Source organism: Panthera onca, chromosome A2, assembly GCF_046562875.1.
Source record: "Panthera onca isolate mPanOnc1 chromosome A2, mPanOnc1 haplotype 2, whole genome shotgun sequence".
In the NCBI taxonomy this organism is placed as follows: Eukaryota; Metazoa; Chordata; class Mammalia; order Carnivora; family Felidae; genus Panthera; species Panthera onca.
Window position 1 is genome coordinate 60,601,260 of NC_138340.1, and position 16,180 is coordinate 60,617,439.

Genomic DNA, 16,180 nt, shown 5'->3' on the forward strand with positions numbered 1-16,180 from the left:
GAAGTAGAAACTAGAGGGTTGAAAGGAGGCATGTGGAACCCAGGACCTCTGTGGGGCTGGGGTGGGGCTGAGCCCCTAGGGCTGCCTGTCCCTGGCTCCCAAAATGTCAGGAAAAGCACGTCCTCCCCACCGTGGCCTAGTGGTCTGCGGCAGAGCCTGCACCATAGCCCCCTCTCTGGTTCGTGAGCTGCCTGTGCAGGCTCTGAGCAGGCTGGAATCTCTGAGGTGAGCCCCAAAGCTGCATCCCACCTGCAGAGTCTGGCACTTGTGATTCATGGGGCTCTGAGAGCAGGGCAGAGTCTGGAGGGGGTGTATGTGTGTGTGTGTGGGGGGGGGGGGTCTCTGCAGCTGGGAGAGTTAAGGACAGAGCCTGGGTGGGGGCAGGGGTCTGGTGCCAGATGGACCAAGGACAGAGACTGGGTGGGCATGTGGGTGGGGGTTCTGTAGCCAGGAGGGGAGGGCAGAACCTGGGATAGTGGTTCCTTGGCGAGGTCCAAGGGAGCCACAGCAATGAAACTGGAAGAAGGGTCACACCCCGCCCCCCGACCGGCCTTCTCTTCTGGAGGGTGTCCTGCAGGACAGACAGGGAGACCCTTACCCCAAGCCCCAGCACTGAGCAAGTGGGGCCAGCCTGGAGGGGAAGGGCAGCAGGCCTCAGCCAGAAAAGAGGAGACATTGGAAGATTTCCGGATCTGCGTGCGCAGGTAGGCAGGACGGGCCCACCTCGAGCGCAGGAAGAAAAGGGTCTCCTGGCTGCGCTGGGAATGCAACCGCTGCTTGTCCCTGGGAGGGCGGCCCTGGCTGCACCGGGGCCCAGCATGGCCTGACCGCACCCAGGCGCGGCTGCACGTTCCGGCTGCTCCCAATCTCCGGGACGAGGCCCATTCCCCGCCGGCCCTCCCTGCGCCCCCTGCGTGAGGTCCCAGCCCGCACCCCCGACCCCGACCCCACTCCACATTGGGCCACCTCGTTGGCCCGAGTCTCCGCGGAGAGGCCAGCGCCCCGCCGTCCCCCCGCCCCTCGCCGGAGGCCCGTCCGCTCCCGTGCTGTCTGCCGTGGGGATGCGGGCGAGCCTCCCGAGGTCCCGGAGGGCCAGGTGCGGCCGCCCCTAGCCCACCGCCCCGGGCTCGCCTCCTTTGCGGGGTTCCCACGCCCCTGCGCCGCGCCGGCCTTGTAAGGCAGACCGCGCTGCCACATGCCTCCGTGCACCCCGCGCGTTCCCCGGGCCAGGAGGGGCCGGGAGTGTGGCAGGGCCGGGGACGGGCCAATGAGCGTGCGGGGCGGGCCGGGCCGGGGGCGGGACAATGAGCGCGTGGGGCGTGGCGGGCCAATGAGCGCGCGGTGCGTGGCGGGCCATCGGGGCGCGCGGTGCAGGGCTGGCGAGCCCGGGGCGGCGGGGGTGCGGGAGCTCGCCGAACACCCGGTCGCCCGCGGCCGAGTCGCGGAGGCGCTCGCTGCAGTGGCCGCATCTCCGAGGTAAGCGTCCGCAGAGCTAGGTCCCGGGCGCTGGACGCAGGACCACCCACTCCGCCCGGGCCCGCCCCGCCTGCCACCTGCGCCCTCCACGCCCCCTCCTGGCTGCGGCCCCCTGCGTCCCTGCGCCCCCATCCCAAGCCCTGGGCTGCCTGGCGGTCGGTGCTGCGCGCTGAGGCCCCCGGGGGCTGCGTCGGGGGCGTGGGTCCGGGGGCGCGAGGGGCGCGGGCGGGGGCGACCGCGCCGCAAGGGACAGGTGGTTGGTGCGTGGGCCCCGGATGAGGCGCTGAGGCCTGTCTGGGCGGCAGCGCTTCACGCGACGAAGCCACGCCCCGCCCCCTCCGGGCAGCCCCTTTCCCCGCCGCCGCAGCCGCAGCTGCTGCCTCCCCACGTCCCGCTACGGGGACGCCCGGGCCTGAGGTGGTCGCCGCCGGCAAGACCGAAGGGAATTAGGACTTAGAAGGTGTGTAATGAAGCCAGTGCCCTGCAGCCCCAATTCCGGGAGACCCGGGGCCACGCAGAGAGCTCAGAGTGAGCGTGGTCCCTTGACAAAGACCGCGCCGCCCCCTCGGGGTCCTAGGCCCCTCTCTGGTCATATTTGCTTCACCATTATCATGCCAGGTGACAGTGTCTGCCGCTCACTGTGCGACTCCAGCAGCCTCCACGGAGGGTGACACATTCACTTATCGCCTGTGAGCACAGAACCTGGCAGTCAGGATGAAGAGATCCGCTGCCAGTAGGTTTGCTCACACACCTCTGGGGAGCAGTGCCCCACCTGTGCAGCAGGACCAGAGAAACCCTTTATTCTGCGGTTTCAGTTACACAAATGCAGCCTCGAAATGAGCTGGGGAGAAAATCCATTCCTGCCACTCTGCTCATGACTATTTCGACAGGCGTTTGGTGTCTCTGAAGATGAGACACCGTTTAGGGTAAGCTGACAGTGTGGCCATCTATCTGCGTATTTAGTGGTTAATTTACCTGGCATTTTTTGGATACCGGCAGGGTCTCGGCAGGGTCTCGGGGACGCTGGATAAAGGACCCAGCTCCCATGTCCCACTCTGCAGGCCTGTCCTGACTCCCCATGGCCAGCCTCTCAGGGAGGACCCAATGGAGGTGGGGGGGAGGGGGGGGCGGGGGGAGCTCTGCACAATCCAGGGCAGCCCCGCACTCCTAGGAGGTGATTGGTAAAGGCCAATCTGGATCCTGAGTGCCCTGGGACCACAGAGGCTTGGAGTGATGGGGAGAGAGCTTGGAACAAGCAGGAAATGGGGGTGGGGCAGCGAAACAGCGGCTTGACTGATGCCTTAATTAAGCTGGATTCTGTGACCCTGTCTCTGGTACCAGCCCCTCTTCCCATCACATGGTCCAAATCACAGGGCTCCTCGAGGGTTCTGGGGGGAGGGGTGCTGGTGAATTTGTCTGCAAATTGCCTGCGGTAGGAGGGTATGTGCATTCTCCTGGCGGAAGGGTCTGCCGCTTTCCTGATTTCCAGAGGGTTCCATGAGTCAGAAAGGTACCATAACGTAAGTGCTACATTAGAAAATCCCTCTCCGTGAGTACAGAAGGATGAAGTGATGGAGATCATGGGAAGTTCTCTTGGCTGTATTCTTATCTCCCTGGTGCTGTTTGGCTCCTCTTCCCGAATCCTTTGAAGTCTCAGTAAATAACTGTTGTAAAAGTGTATACAAGGTTATAAATACTCATGGTGGAAAATGTGTAAATCACAGGAGAATTTAAAGAAAATTAAATCACTCATCACTGCTTGAGGATGCAGAGAAGGCTTTTAGCAGCCAGACGGTCCTCAGGGCCGCAGAGTGCTCCAGGCAGGAGAGACTGAGAATGAAAAGCTTCCTCTGGGAGAGGCTGCGCTGCCTGGAAGCCAGGCCTATTTATAGCTGGTGATGTTGCTGGTGAGGCAGGAGGAGCATGTCTGGGGATCTTGGGACCACAAGGCAAGGGCCCTGCTGCACCTTGAAGTGTCAGGTCCTCTCTGGGCTCAGCGTGGCTCCAGCTGGAGGGCGGTGGGGGCGGGGCGGTGTGCCCCTGAGCCCACAGACCCTGGACCTGGCAGACACTTGCCTGTGTGTAAGCAGCAGCCTTACCTCAAGGGGGTGGGGGGATGGAGCGCACCTGCACCTGGGGCTCAGACGTGGTCTCCAGCCTTTCTGGGTGAGGACAGAGCCCTGGTGTCTGCCCTCAGCAGTGCGTCTTCAGGGGGACCCTTTGCAGCAGCGGAGAGTGCGGGGTGCGGGGTTGGCCCTGCTGGGGCCTCGGGTGAGGGTGCGGCCCTGTGTGAGCCCCAGGAGCGGCCTGTGGTGGGGGGGGGCTGCTCCTCCCTCCTCCCATCTGATGTGGGGTGTCAGTCTGCTTCCAAGCTCCTTATTCCCTGGAACTGTGCAATAGCACAGGACGGCCGTCAGCCGGGAGGTGTAATTTAGCATTCAAACACAGGACCTTCTTGGTGAAGAGTCTAAAGTCTTGCATAGAGTGTAAGGCAGTGACAGTTTTCTGCCTTCCCAGCCTTCGCCCCCAGCCCTCGCTTCTCTCAGCAGGGGGACCTGCCAGCCGGTCCTGGGAGGAGCACGTTCACACCGACTTTTTCTTGTTTTTAATTAGGTTTGTGGTGAGGAATGATGGATTCTTACCTTTGCTCAAGCCTAGATGTTAAAACCACCTGGAGCCTTTTCCACTCCCCCTGCTGCCTCTGTGGTGGGGCGCACCCATGTGTCCCCAGCGTATGTCCCTGTGTGTCCCCACATGTCCCTGCATGTCTCCAGCATGTCCCCAGGGTGCCTGTGTCTCTGGTTCTCTTGGCATAAGTGCAGTGCCCCCGCATGGGCTCCGTGTGACCTCCGGCCCTGAGCCACGTTTCCCCAGATCTCTCCCTGTCACACCTGTGTGACTGCATGTCTGCTGAGCACCTGCCAGATGGGAAGCCCCACTGCACTGGGGACAATACCCAGCAGCCGGTGCCCCCGGGTCACCTCGTGCAGTCCCCACATGCCCCGCTGTCTCACCTGCACAGGGGGGTGGGGGGGGAGGGGGCGCCAGGTGGGCAGGGTGTGGGGCGTGCAGTGCAGGTGTGGGTCTGGGCCCAGAACCGACGTTAAGTCAGGTTAAGTCAGGTGCTCCTCGAGTGTGCCTGCGGCGCTGCGTCACAAGCTGTCTGTAGAAAGCCCACCCACACCCTCCTTCTCCATCCAGGTGTACGCACTTCGTGCACTCACTGACCCTTGACCCCGCTCCCGTCATTTAATACCGTAGGACAGACTGTCCCCAAACCAGGGCTTTAAGACAGTGACCCCATTTGCTTTTGCTCATGACTCTGCCACCCAGCAGGGCTTGGCACGGACAGTGGTCCCCACCCCCTGACCTCGGCTAGGGGTTTGCTGGCCAGACAGGACCACCCGAGGCTGCCCTGCTTAGTTGAGTCTGGGTTGAGTGGCTGGCACGAGGCTCCCCTGTCTCTGTGTGGGGTCTCTCCAGAACGTTTGCCTGTCCCCTGAGGGAACAGGGGAGCCTGGTTCTTTGTCATTTGGCTGTGTCCCATGGTCCGGCCAGCTGGAAGGGCCCCTGGCTTGAGGGGCAGGAGCTGGTGGGTGGGAGACGCTCTAGGGTGGCCCCCTTCTCGGTGCTTCGGAGGACCAGTTGTGGCAGCCCCTGGGGCCCCTGGCCCTGTGCCCCTCGGCCTTTGACGGCCCCTGGCCTGCTCCCTCAGGACTCGCTGCACCCTTTCCCTGGCAGCAGGTCGCATGTCTGTGGGTGGACGGCCCCCTCAGCCGCGCGGCCCGCTGCGCCCTGGTTCTGATTCCTGCTGCTTGGTCAGTTGTCCCCCGCGTCCTCGGGGTCTGAGGCTCCATTCTCCTGACACCCTGCAGGCCCTGCCCCACTGGGCCTTCCACCCTGGCAGGGGCCCCTGCCTGCTTCTCTGGACTTGCTGCCTTTTTCTCATTGAGTTGTAGGGTCCTTTGCGGGTTCTGGAGACAAGCCCATATTTGTATCTTCTCCTACCCCATGGCTTCCCTTTTCTCTCCATCGGTGATATTTTTTGATGAACAGAAGTTCTTGATTTCAGCCTGGTGCCATCCTAGAATTGTTTCCTTTAAGGGCAGTGATTTTTGAGGCTTGTGCAGTGGATCTTTCTCTATCCCCAGGACGTCAGATACCCTCAGCCCTCACCTTGGTGAGGATTTTGCCTTTCCTACTTCAGTCCTCGGAGCGCCTGAAGGGTGGTGTCGATGCCCCGTCTCCCCTGCGTCTGCCATTTACTGAAAATATGCTCCTCCCTTTTTTCTGCAGGGCCACCTTTTCTGCAGGTCACACACGTGTGCACATGTGTTTGGGCTCTGGCGTCCCTCCCATTGTTGATTCTGTCCCATTAGTGCTGTCTTTGCTTCCAGACCTTTCTCTTGAGTCTCCATGCCCGTGGAGCAAATCTTGTCCTTTTAAAATCACTGTGTATTCACAGCCCTTCTCCCAGCTCAGTGCATCTGGATACTAGACACAAAAGTTGTCGGAGTTTTTATCCAGATTAAGTTAAGGCTGGTTAAATTTAGGGACAGCTGACATCTTTCTGTATGTAGATTCCAACCCATGTTCATAACGTCATCATTTAGGCCTTTCGTTTCCTTCAGTGGCCGAGTTTTCTGTGTTGACTGTGTGTCCTCTGTGAGCGGTGTTCCTAGGAACTTGTATTTCTTCATATTTTAAATGTTGCATTTCTAAATGCTTTTTACTGTGCATCTTTGCTGTTATGCAGAAATGAAATGGCCTTTTGTGTGTTGACCACGTATCCAGAAACACCACTAGACTCACTTATTGATGCTAATAATCGTCCTGGGATCCCTTTGGGTTTGATGTGTGCACAACCCTAGAAACTGCAGATGATGAGTTTTTTTCCCTAACAATTTTTATATCTTCATTTCCTTTTCTTGCCTTACTGTACTGACATGGGGAATACAGTACTTGCCCAACTTAAAAACAAACGCTTTCAATATTTCAAGTGTGGCAGCATTTTTCAGTTTTTTTCAAGTGGCCCTTTTTCTCAGATTAAGGAGTTTCCTCTTTTTTTGATTTACTAAGAATTCACATGATGCATAGATGCTGACTTCTGTCAGATGCTCTCCCTGCGTTTATGACGGTGGCATTAGTATGACAGGATTCTGTTGGTTAATGTTTTGTTTAGGATTGTGAAGGACAGTTTTTGTATCCATGGGCAGCTCCTCAGGTCTGCCTGCGGTGTGGAGTGACTCTGGCTCCCACCGAGGCTGGGACCTGGCTGCCTTGCCTCTGCAGCAGGGCTGTGTAGGACCCGCCCCCACCCCCACACTTGTCATTGGGTTCAGGGCCGCCAGGCAAATCAGCCTCGCCTTGATACCTTCAGCTTGATGACACCTGCAAAGACCCTTTCTCCAAACAAGGTCACATTCACAGTTCTGGGGGTTAGGATGTGGCCGTTCCTTTCTCGGGGCCACCTTTCAGCCCACTCCACTTGCCCTCAGGCTGCCTGCAGGCGCTGACAGAGACCCCTGGCCGTGCACTTGTGGGGCCAGGCGCTGGGTGACTGAGCGGCTAGAAGTTTCCACCTGTGTCCTCATCCAGCCCGTAGGGCACCACCTGCCCGGGGACATCTGTCCGGGAGCCTCAAGTCTCCCTCCGGTTCAGCCCACCAAGACCAGAGTGTAAAGTGTGGGAAACGCGGCACCCGCACCCTCAGGGCTTCAGTGTTTTCTGTGTCATGGCTGGGACTTGTGGGCAGAGCATCTTAGGACAGGTCTTAGAGAACCTGTGGCCCAGACGGTGAGCCACGGGCTAGTGTGGGCCTGGGCAGCCATCTCAGAGCCAGGGGACCCCAGAGGGCTCAGGTGGGCTGAACCCCCTTCTCCTCTGTCCCTGCTGGTAACCCGGGGCCACCCTCCCATGCCACTCTGCTCTCCTTGGTTCTGAGGCCCTCTTTCGTGATTGGGGGTGTGCCGTGGTGCCCCTCATGCTGTGGTGTCCTCATGCCGAGGGTTCTTGCACAGAAATGAGGTCTCGGTCTGGACCCTGGGCCCCGGCGTCCCATCGGTGGGCCCAGCGACCATCCCAAGGGCTTCAGCACCTAGAGCTTTTGCTGGCCTGGGCCCAGGTGTCAAGATCCGGGAGAGGTGGGAGTGAACAGCAGGGACACTGAGCAGGGGCTCAGGGAGAGCCAGAGTGGCTTCCAGAAGCTTCCCTCTGATGCGCCTGCCCCCAGGAGCCCTATCCCCCTACAGGGCCTGTGGTGTCCCTCAGGGGCCCAGAGCCTGGTTCTCAATCCCACTTGCAACACAGTGTGTCCCGTGCAGACTCCACTGCACCCAGAGGGGCTGGCGCTGTGCCTTTAGCGGAAGAGGTTAAGGCAAGAGCCCGGAACAAGATCCTGCCTTTCGTGGGCGGGTACTTCTGGGAGCCGAGGGGCTTGGCGGGGTGAGCAGCCCCCACACAGGCCTGCGCAAATAGGGAATTCTCCCTGCACGCAAATAGGGAATTCTCCAGGGAACGCTATAGGTTCCAAGGCTTCAGGACACTCCAGCCCTGTTATTTAGCAAAGAATATCTGCCTCTTCTGGGTTTGTGGCCGCAGGGTGTCCCCGTGGAGGACACTGGCTCCCCCTGTTTCAGGGGCCTAGACTCACACCGCACCCCAGCAGCACGGGGAGGCCAGTGCAGGACACCTGGGTACCAGCTTGGCAGGACCTGGCTCCTTCAAGGACACCAACATGGAGTTTCAGGAGTCAGGACAGAGCCTGGGAAGTGTGCTGGGGGACTTGGGGTCACACTGGTGGGCTCTCCCCCCTCTCAGAGCGGGGGCCCAGGGGCAGGTGGGCAGGAGGAGGGGCTGGCATTTCTCAGAGAGGGTCTCTGGGAGGCTGCTCACCTCCAGGCCAGAGGTTCCCAGGGAGATGGGGCCAGAGGAGGGGCTCATGCAGCCCCCAGGAAGAATGACAGAAGCCAGCAGCATGTGGAGGACTGGGGGATGGGGGTCTGGGTGAGCTCTGGCTTCCCTGTGGCCTGTCCAGATTCCCAGACACATGTGTCCTGCCGGCCCCCACCTTACCCCACTCTGCACACCATCCCTGGTCTCCGATTCTAGTGTAAGTGCAGCTCTTCCACAGAGCCTGCGCACAGACACCTGGTCCTGCTCACAGACACACCTGGCTCTGTTCACAGACACACCTGGTCATGCTCACAGACACACCTGCTTCTGTTGCAGGAACATCACTAACAGGGAATTCCAGTGTTCCTGGTCAGGAATTCTGTGTGCTGATGTCCATGTGGCAGCTGACGGTGGTCTGTCGGGGTCTGTCCTGTGTCACCTTTTCTGTAAGTTTTGCTTTAGGCAGTCGAGGCTTAAGGAGGTTGTTTAAAAAAATTTCTTGCAGCTCCACACCGGGTCTCGATTGAACGCTATTGTTACCAAGACAAAGCCTTCTGGCACCCTCTCCGCCCCGAGGGGCAGACCTCGGTGGGTCTGAAATACTAATTAATCCAGACTCTGTGTGCTATCCTGCACAAATAGCACCCTGACAGCCCCATGTGGGGAGCCTGGACGACAGCGTCCCCTCAGTTAGGCCTGTGTGCTCGCGTGGGGTGCAGGTGGAGGGCCCGGCCGAGGGGGGCAGAGGGCGGCCTCCTGGCCCATGCATGCGCCTATTTTGGGGTTGCTGTGTGTTCAGAGTGAGGGGCCATGTTTCCTGCAACATGATGCTGGTGTCTGGGTCTCAGGTTAGGAAGAAGCACCTTGGTGGGGCTCCCTGGGACCTGTTGGCCACTGACCGGTTCCATTCTTGCCACACACCCTGTGGCCCCAGCCAGGACGTGGCCACGGCCCGGACATGGTGGGATTTGTCCGAGGCAGGAAGCGGGAATAACAGAGCTAAGCCTTCTCCACAGAACACAGTCCAGATGCTGCCCGCCGCCGGTCCAGCACGATTGTGGGGCAGGGGCATCCACGGGAGGTCTGGTTGAGGTTGGCAGGGCCCCGTGCGTGCGGACACATCCCAGAGACACCAGGGACAGGGGCTCCCCTGTGCTGGGTCTGCCCAGGGCCCACACTCTCCAGGCAGGGGGCAAGTGAGCGTGGGCATTTGGGGTCAGCGGCGGGGTCAGGATGGCCATGTGGCTGAGGCCTTCTCTGTGGGGGCCCTCTCCTGGCCTGAGGCCATGTAGGGCCTCCACGATGGGCAGCCTGGTGTGTCTGGAATTGGGGAGTTGCTGACACTTGGTCCCTTGCTGGGTTGATGTGGATGCTGGGTCTTAGCACACCTTTTGTCCTTTTAAGGTGACCTTCCCCAAATGCTCAGAAATGGTTTCAGTGACCTCAGTGGGTCTGTTTCATAGCCCATCCCCTGCCATAGCCACGATGGCAATTAGGGGTGCAGGTTGTGGGTGGGGGTGGTGGCTGGAGCCCCCAGGGACCCCGCCCCTGCCCCTCACAGGGCAAGCCCAGCCCCAGGCACCTGCATGAAGCAAGCACGCTAGGGTGGCTTTTTCCTACTTGGCCGGGAAGAGTCGGGGCCACAGCTGCCCCTTCAGGCAGGTCAGGGCCTCCCCGCGGCCCCTACAGCCCCACAGCATCATGGTTGTGCCCAGGCCCTGATAGGCGGGTGGATCAGCAGCAATGGGGAGCCCTGGGTAGGAGCAGGGCGGCCACTGTCTGCCAGGAAGGTCTGGCTTCAATTGGTCCTCCTTTTTCTGTTGTTTATTTTTTTTAAGAGAGAGGGCAAGAGCAAGCGAACGCAGGGGAGGGGCAGAGAGAGAGGACAGAGGGTCGGTAGCAGGCTCCGAGCTGTCAGCACAGACCCAAAGCCGGGCTTCGGGTACCGTTGAGACCATGACCTGAGCTAAAGTCAGACACTTGATGGACAGAGCCCCCCAGGCGTCCCACCGGCGGTCCTCCTTGGGCACAGCGTGCAGTTGGAGCTGCTGGTCTGGCCTGGGAACTGCCCCAGGTCAGGCATGATGTGAGGGCATCGCCGCTACATCACAGCCACAATGACAGCTCCCCCAGGAGCCCCCCACTCCTGCCAGCCCAAAGGAATTCCCCACAGGCCCCTCCTTCTCACTGAGCCTCATCAGGGCCTTAAGTGGCCCCTTGACACCCCACTTCCTGCCTGCACGGGCATCCTGGCCAGCCAGGCTGCCCTCTGGACAGGTCACCCAGGCCCCTGGCTTTGCTGCGGAGCGGGGCATGGGGGGCCAGTAGCTTCCTCCCACATGAATGCCAAGTTCTCCGTGATGACCCACCATGCTGCCTGCCACCTCTTGGAGAGGTGTCCCTGTGAGTGCCATCGGTCTTGAATCATGGAGGTGCTGGCACATTTTGGCCTGAAGCCCGGGAGCTTTCCTGCTGTTGGCCCTGGAGGGACATACGCCTGTCTCTGGAGGGCTGCCCGGGCCCCCGCCAGCCCCAGTGTCCCCAGGTGACCTTTGGCACTGGCAGGGTTTAGCCCCCTGCCCACCCTGAGTTGGGTCTGGAGGCCTGGGGGACACAAGGCTTGGGAAGCAAAGTGAAACCCCAGCTCACGGGGCCTTGTGTGTGATCAGTGACCCCATTACTGCTGGGCGGGCCTGCAGGCAGGGCACTGGCCAGCCAGGCCTGGAGCTGGGAGAGGGGGTTTCAGTGTGGGGACACCCTCCAGTTCTGTGGACTCTGGAGAACAGGCTCACTCTGTGTCCAGAGAGCAGTGTAATGTGATCAGTGTCTCTGGGGAAGAGACGGGCATTGTCATTCTAGAACTCACTGTGCATTGCTCTCAGCAGCAGGGTGCCGGGTCCCGTGGGGAGAACTCCCTGATGGGCAATCACGCTGGGGACACTTGGGGACACCTGGCCCAGCCAGGTGGAGTGGGAGAGTCGGCCTTAGGCTCGTGTCCACCAGCTCTGAATGTGGCCCTCTGATGGGAGCCCCCGTCAGCCTTTCCCCCCACCCCCAGCTCAAGTGACTCCCACTGGTGGCGCCTGGTGCCGCGGTGCCCAGAGAGGGCTGTGTGCTCCGGCAGCCAGTCTCGGGGCTGGCCGTCAGGCCTGGTATCCACATGCCACCCGGGCAGGGCGTGAATAGGAGACAGGAGTGCCTTTGACGGCCCAGGACAAACAAACAGGGCCTTGGCCAGGCAGCAGGGCAGGGATCTCCATGTGGGGCGGCTGCTGTGAGAACCTTGCTGCCGAGGAACGTTTCCCCAGAGGCTGGGTGGGGGGGTCGAGGCCAACTGCTGCGGGGGCAGAGCCCACTGCCCACCACTGGGTCTGAGGAAGCCCTGCACCCACCAGGTCACCAGCCCCTGCTGTGCGGTCGTGGTCGGGACCAGCACCCGAGGACAGAAGGGGCATTTGTGTTCTGAGTGCAGGCCCCGTGGGGGCTCAGGCTTCCCAGCCCCGATCCCCGACTGTGGGCTGTGTCCCGTGTCTTCCGACGGGCACGTCAAGTGCCTCTGAGTCCCTGCGTGTGGTGTCCATCTGTTCACTGCTGAAGGACACCTGACTACATGGTTTACGTGGGACTATGGTGCGTCTGTCCTGTGTCGAGCCCAGACTTGGGGGCTCAGAGCCGTAACTGCCAAACTGCCTCCCCCGGTGGACGCCACGTCGGAGTGCCCAGCTGACCACATCCTCCCGGTGTGGCCATTTCACTGGCTTCAGCCACGCTGGCCGTCCAGTCTGGTAGGACTCGCCATGTGGGGTGGTGCTTTGTGTGCTCTGCGCGGGCCACCCAGGGGTCTTCCTGGACAGTGTCTGGTTCGGGTATTTTGCCCTGTTTTCTATGCGGGATTCTCCCTGTTGTTAAGTTTGAAAAGCTTTCTCTTTCAGGTGTCTGTTTGCCCGTATTTTCTCCCCATCTGTGGCTCATTTTGTATTCCTCAAAACAGCATCTTTTCAAGGGCGTGGTGTTTTAAATTTCGGTGCATTCCAATTCCTTGTCTCTTTTATGGACTTTTTTGGTGTTGTTTCTAAGAAATCTTTGCTTCACCCAAGATCACAAAGTTTTTCTCTTAGGTATTCTTCCAGAAGTTTATAGTTCTAGGTTTTGTGCTGAACTTAGGACGATGGCCCATTTTGAGTGAGTCTCTGTAGGCACTTCGAGGCACAGTGCAGGGCTGGGTCCCCGCTGTACCAGCATCAGCTGTTTAGAGACGGCCCTTTCTCTGCTGGGCTGCCTTTCTTTGCTCTTCCGTGGAAACCCTCGTGTGGGTCTGTCCCTGTGCCTTCGTGGTTATTGTGGCTGTTCTGGGCCATCTGCTCGTGGACATCTGCAGGGCCGTCCCACTCAGGCCTCTGCACCCACAGGGTGTCCCTGAATGGCAGGGAGCCGCCCCCACAGGACCTCTTGTTCTAAAACCCTGACAACTCACTCCATGGATTAGCAGGAGAGATCCAGTCAAAGTGGTAAAAATGGTTTTTTAGTAAAAATTTAAAAAAGTGCACAGTTTAGAATCTTCCTGAAATTTTGTGAGTGGCCTGCAGCAAGGAGTGAATAGGGCTGCATCTGCCCCTAGCCACCTTGTGCCCCTTAGGCAGGTGGCTTTCAGGTGGGGGCAGTGGGGGTCCTGGGAGGAGGGACAGGCCCTGGGACCACTTTGCCGGGCGTATTGGTGAGGCCGCCGCCCGACCCCGTCCCTGCATGATGACAGGGACATCGGGCCATGGTGGCCCCAGGCAGGACTTGGCCTCTGTGTGTTTCAGATGGGACGAGCTTCTTGACCTGACTTTTTCCCTCCTTCTCTGAGTGGACGCCACACACGCCCCATTTTAGAACCAGACAGCAGCTTTGTTTTAATGTCCAGTTGTTCATAAAGGATATAGTTCCTTTAAGCTTTTTTCCAAGACAATTTATATTTGCTGCCGTTGCCCATGGCGGCCGACTGTTGGGCAAAAACAGTGCACACCAGGGCGGGGGAGGGGCATATTCTGTATTTTAACGTTAGACTTGATTTCTGCTGTGGGAGAGAGGTGGGGGTTCCCCAAGGCCACTGGGCCCCCACCAGGTTCCTGGGTAGGGATCCCCTGATGTCACTGGTCCCTGGGTGGGGGGAGGGTTACCCCGATGTCACTGGGTGCCCAGACAGGGGCAGGGGTCCCCCGATGTCACCAGGTCCCTGGGAGGTAGTCTCCCGATGTCATCAGGTCCCTGGGCAGGGCCAGGGTTTCCCCAATGTCACCTGGTCCCCGAGCAGGGGGTCTCCTGATGCCACCAGGTCCCTGGGAAGGGGTCCCCTGACATCACCTGGTCCCCGGATGTCAGCAGGTTCTGGGGGCACTACTTGGTGGGGCTGTGAGTTATGGAGGGGAGTGGCCCTGGCCTGGGCCCTGAGCGCTCTCCTCCCTCAGAGGGAAATCCTGCTGGACCATCACATTCGAGCAGTTCAAGGAGGCGTTTGAAGAGCTCTCCAAGAAGAGATTCAAAGACAAGAGCAGCGAGGGGGCCGTCCGTGAGGTGCACAGGCTCATTGAGGGCAAGGCCCCCATCATCTCAGGGGTGATGGTGAGCATGGCTAGCAGGGACTCCCTGGAGGGCAGCAGCCCATGGGGTCTGGGGTGGGACAGGGGACGTGTTACTCCCTGGGGGTGTGCCGACCCAGCTGCCGACAGCCTCACGTGCTCACTTGGCCCCTTGCGCTCACACGGGCGCGCCCCATTCTCTCCCTCTACAGAAGGCCATCTCGTCGCCCACTGTGTCCCAGCTCACGGACACGACCAAGTTCACGGGCTCCCACAAGGAACGCTTCGACCCATCAGGCAAGGGCAAAAGCAAGGTGGGCCGTGTGGACCTGGTGGATGAGTCAGGCTACGTACCGGGCTATAAGCACGCGGGCACCTATGACCAGAAGGTACAGGGTGGCAAGTAGCCAGTCCAGGAGCAGCCCTTCCCGCTGGGGCCCGTGCCACCTCACACTTCATTACATTCCCTTGCTCCCTGGGGAAGAACTCAAGGCTGGGGCCCCGGGGGACCGTGGGGGTGGCAGTCAGGCCTCCCCCTGCTTGCGGCCTGGTGTGCTTCTCTCTGACCCCCAAGTGAGGCCCCGAAATCACTGACCATTTCTAACACACCTGCCGCGTCCAGTGCTGGCCGACAACAAATGGCCTTTTTCAGAGCGTCTCCTGGGACCAGACCACACTAACTACCTGGCTTACAGGCGAAAAGTCCATTTTAAAGGGGCCAGTGGGCCACAAGGGGTGAGTGGGACAGACCCTGTCAGAAGCTGGCCCCCTGCTGACCTGCAAACCCCTCCCTGGAACCTTGAGGGCAGCACAAGCTAACGCACTAACCAGCAGCACCAAGAAGACAGAAGTGAGCTGCTAACAGGACATCATGAAGGTGTGAGGAGGTGGGACAGGTGCTTGCATGTGCACACACACTCACACATACCTACATGTGATGTGTGTGCTTGCACACACGCACATGCTCACACACACACACGCACACACGTTGTGGAGCTGGAGGAAGGTGAGCCAGTGGAAGGGGCTCCTCAGTGGACCAGAGGAACACGGTCTGAAGTTGTCAAAATGGAAACCAAGGACAAGACCGTTCACTTTATTGTGTTTTTCTAAGAATAAACTGGAAATGTATTTGTTCCCAGAATGGTTCAGCAAAGACAGAATACCATTTCTGCCCCTTTCTCTCCTGCCGTTTGTGTCTCTAGGCCAGGAGACCCTGCTGGCTAAGGCTTCCCATGCAGTCGCTTTGCTGGCATGATGGTGTCTTCTGTCCAGGGCCCCACTCTGCACTCAGGGCCTTCGGGCTGTGGGTCCCTGTGGCTGCTCCCTGTTCACTGGCACGTGGCACAGATCTCAGTGGTTCAGTCTCTGCATGAGTATTCCCTAACCTCTCCCAACCCCTGCAAATGCAGAAAACCACACAAGAGAGGCAGGCCCACAAAGGGCCCCGAGGCCAGCAGCATTTGTTGGCATTTGGTTTCTCCATGAGGCTGGACAGGGGAGCCAAGCATTGGGACTCTTATCACAGTGGCTTCATGGGGACATGTCCCCTTGCAGAAGTGCCACCAAGCCTGGCAAGTGACTGGAGGGGCCATGTGGTCCTGGCGCTGGTCTTGGGAAAAGCCCATGGGAGCCTCAGGGAAATGCTTCTTGGAGCCCGTCCACCCTGGCCACTGTTCTGTGTCCGTGGCAGCTGGCTGGTTGGGGGCACTCCCTGGCGCACAGCACAGGCTGTTGAAATAAATACCAGCATCGGGGTGGCACACGCACCCGCCTCCCTGTGCCCAAAGGGCATGCTGGTCATCGCTAGAGCTAGGGATGGTCCCTCGTCTGTGTGGTGGGGCTCGGGGCTCGAGCTCCCATCCAGCATGGCCCCTCTGAAGGGATGTGGTCCTCCCCCTCGCCCCCACGGTGGGGCCTCGCCAGCAGCTTCCTTCCGAGGTTCTGAGACTTCCCAGTGCAGGGAAAAATCTGAGATGGTTGCAGGCCTTGAGTCACCTGTGCTCACTGCAGTCTCTAGTTTCTACCTTGGCGATCCTGAGCTGCCCGGCCAGGCCTCTCCACCCCATGGTGGGGGAAGGTGGGGAAACCAAGGACTGAGTGCTGGAGGAGGGACAAGCAAGCAGGACACAGTATCCCCGGCTGGACTGCGGTGAGGATCTGGAGGCAAGGGGAGGACGTGGGAAATGTTGGAAGGCGACTCTGAACATGACAAATGTTTCTCAACAACGAGCAGATCACAAACCAGACCT

General features: G+C 59.8%; 1 protein-coding gene across 1 annotated transcript; it reads left to right on the forward strand.

Annotated features, from left to right (window-relative positions):
* Positions 1 to 1,267: 1,267 nt before the first annotated feature.
* On the forward strand, positions 1,268 to 15,072 carry LOC132676134 (tubulin polymerization-promoting protein-like). The gene is made up of 3 exons (XM_060628299.3): positions 1,268 to 1,476; positions 13,821 to 13,974; positions 14,144 to 15,072. The coding sequence occupies exons 1-3, from the start codon at positions 1,268 to 1,270 to the stop codon at positions 14,336 to 14,338; spliced, it is 558 nt and encodes a 185-aa protein (XP_060484282.1). The 3' UTR covers positions 14,339 to 15,072.
* Positions 15,073 to 16,180: the final 1,108 nt, after the last annotated feature.

Coding starts and splice junctions, on each gene's coding strand:
- LOC132676134 (XM_060628299.3), top strand. CDS start 1,268: ATGAGCGTGCGGGGCGGGCCGGGCCGGGGGCGGGACAATGAGCGCGTG. Junction 1,477..13,820: donor GCAGTGGCCGCATCTCCGAG/GTAAGCGTCCGC, acceptor CTCCTCCCTCAG/AGGGAAATCCTGCTGGACCA. Junction 13,975..14,143: donor CCATCATCTCAGGGGTGATG/GTGAGCATGGCT, acceptor CTCCCTCTACAG/AAGGCCATCTCGTCGCCCAC.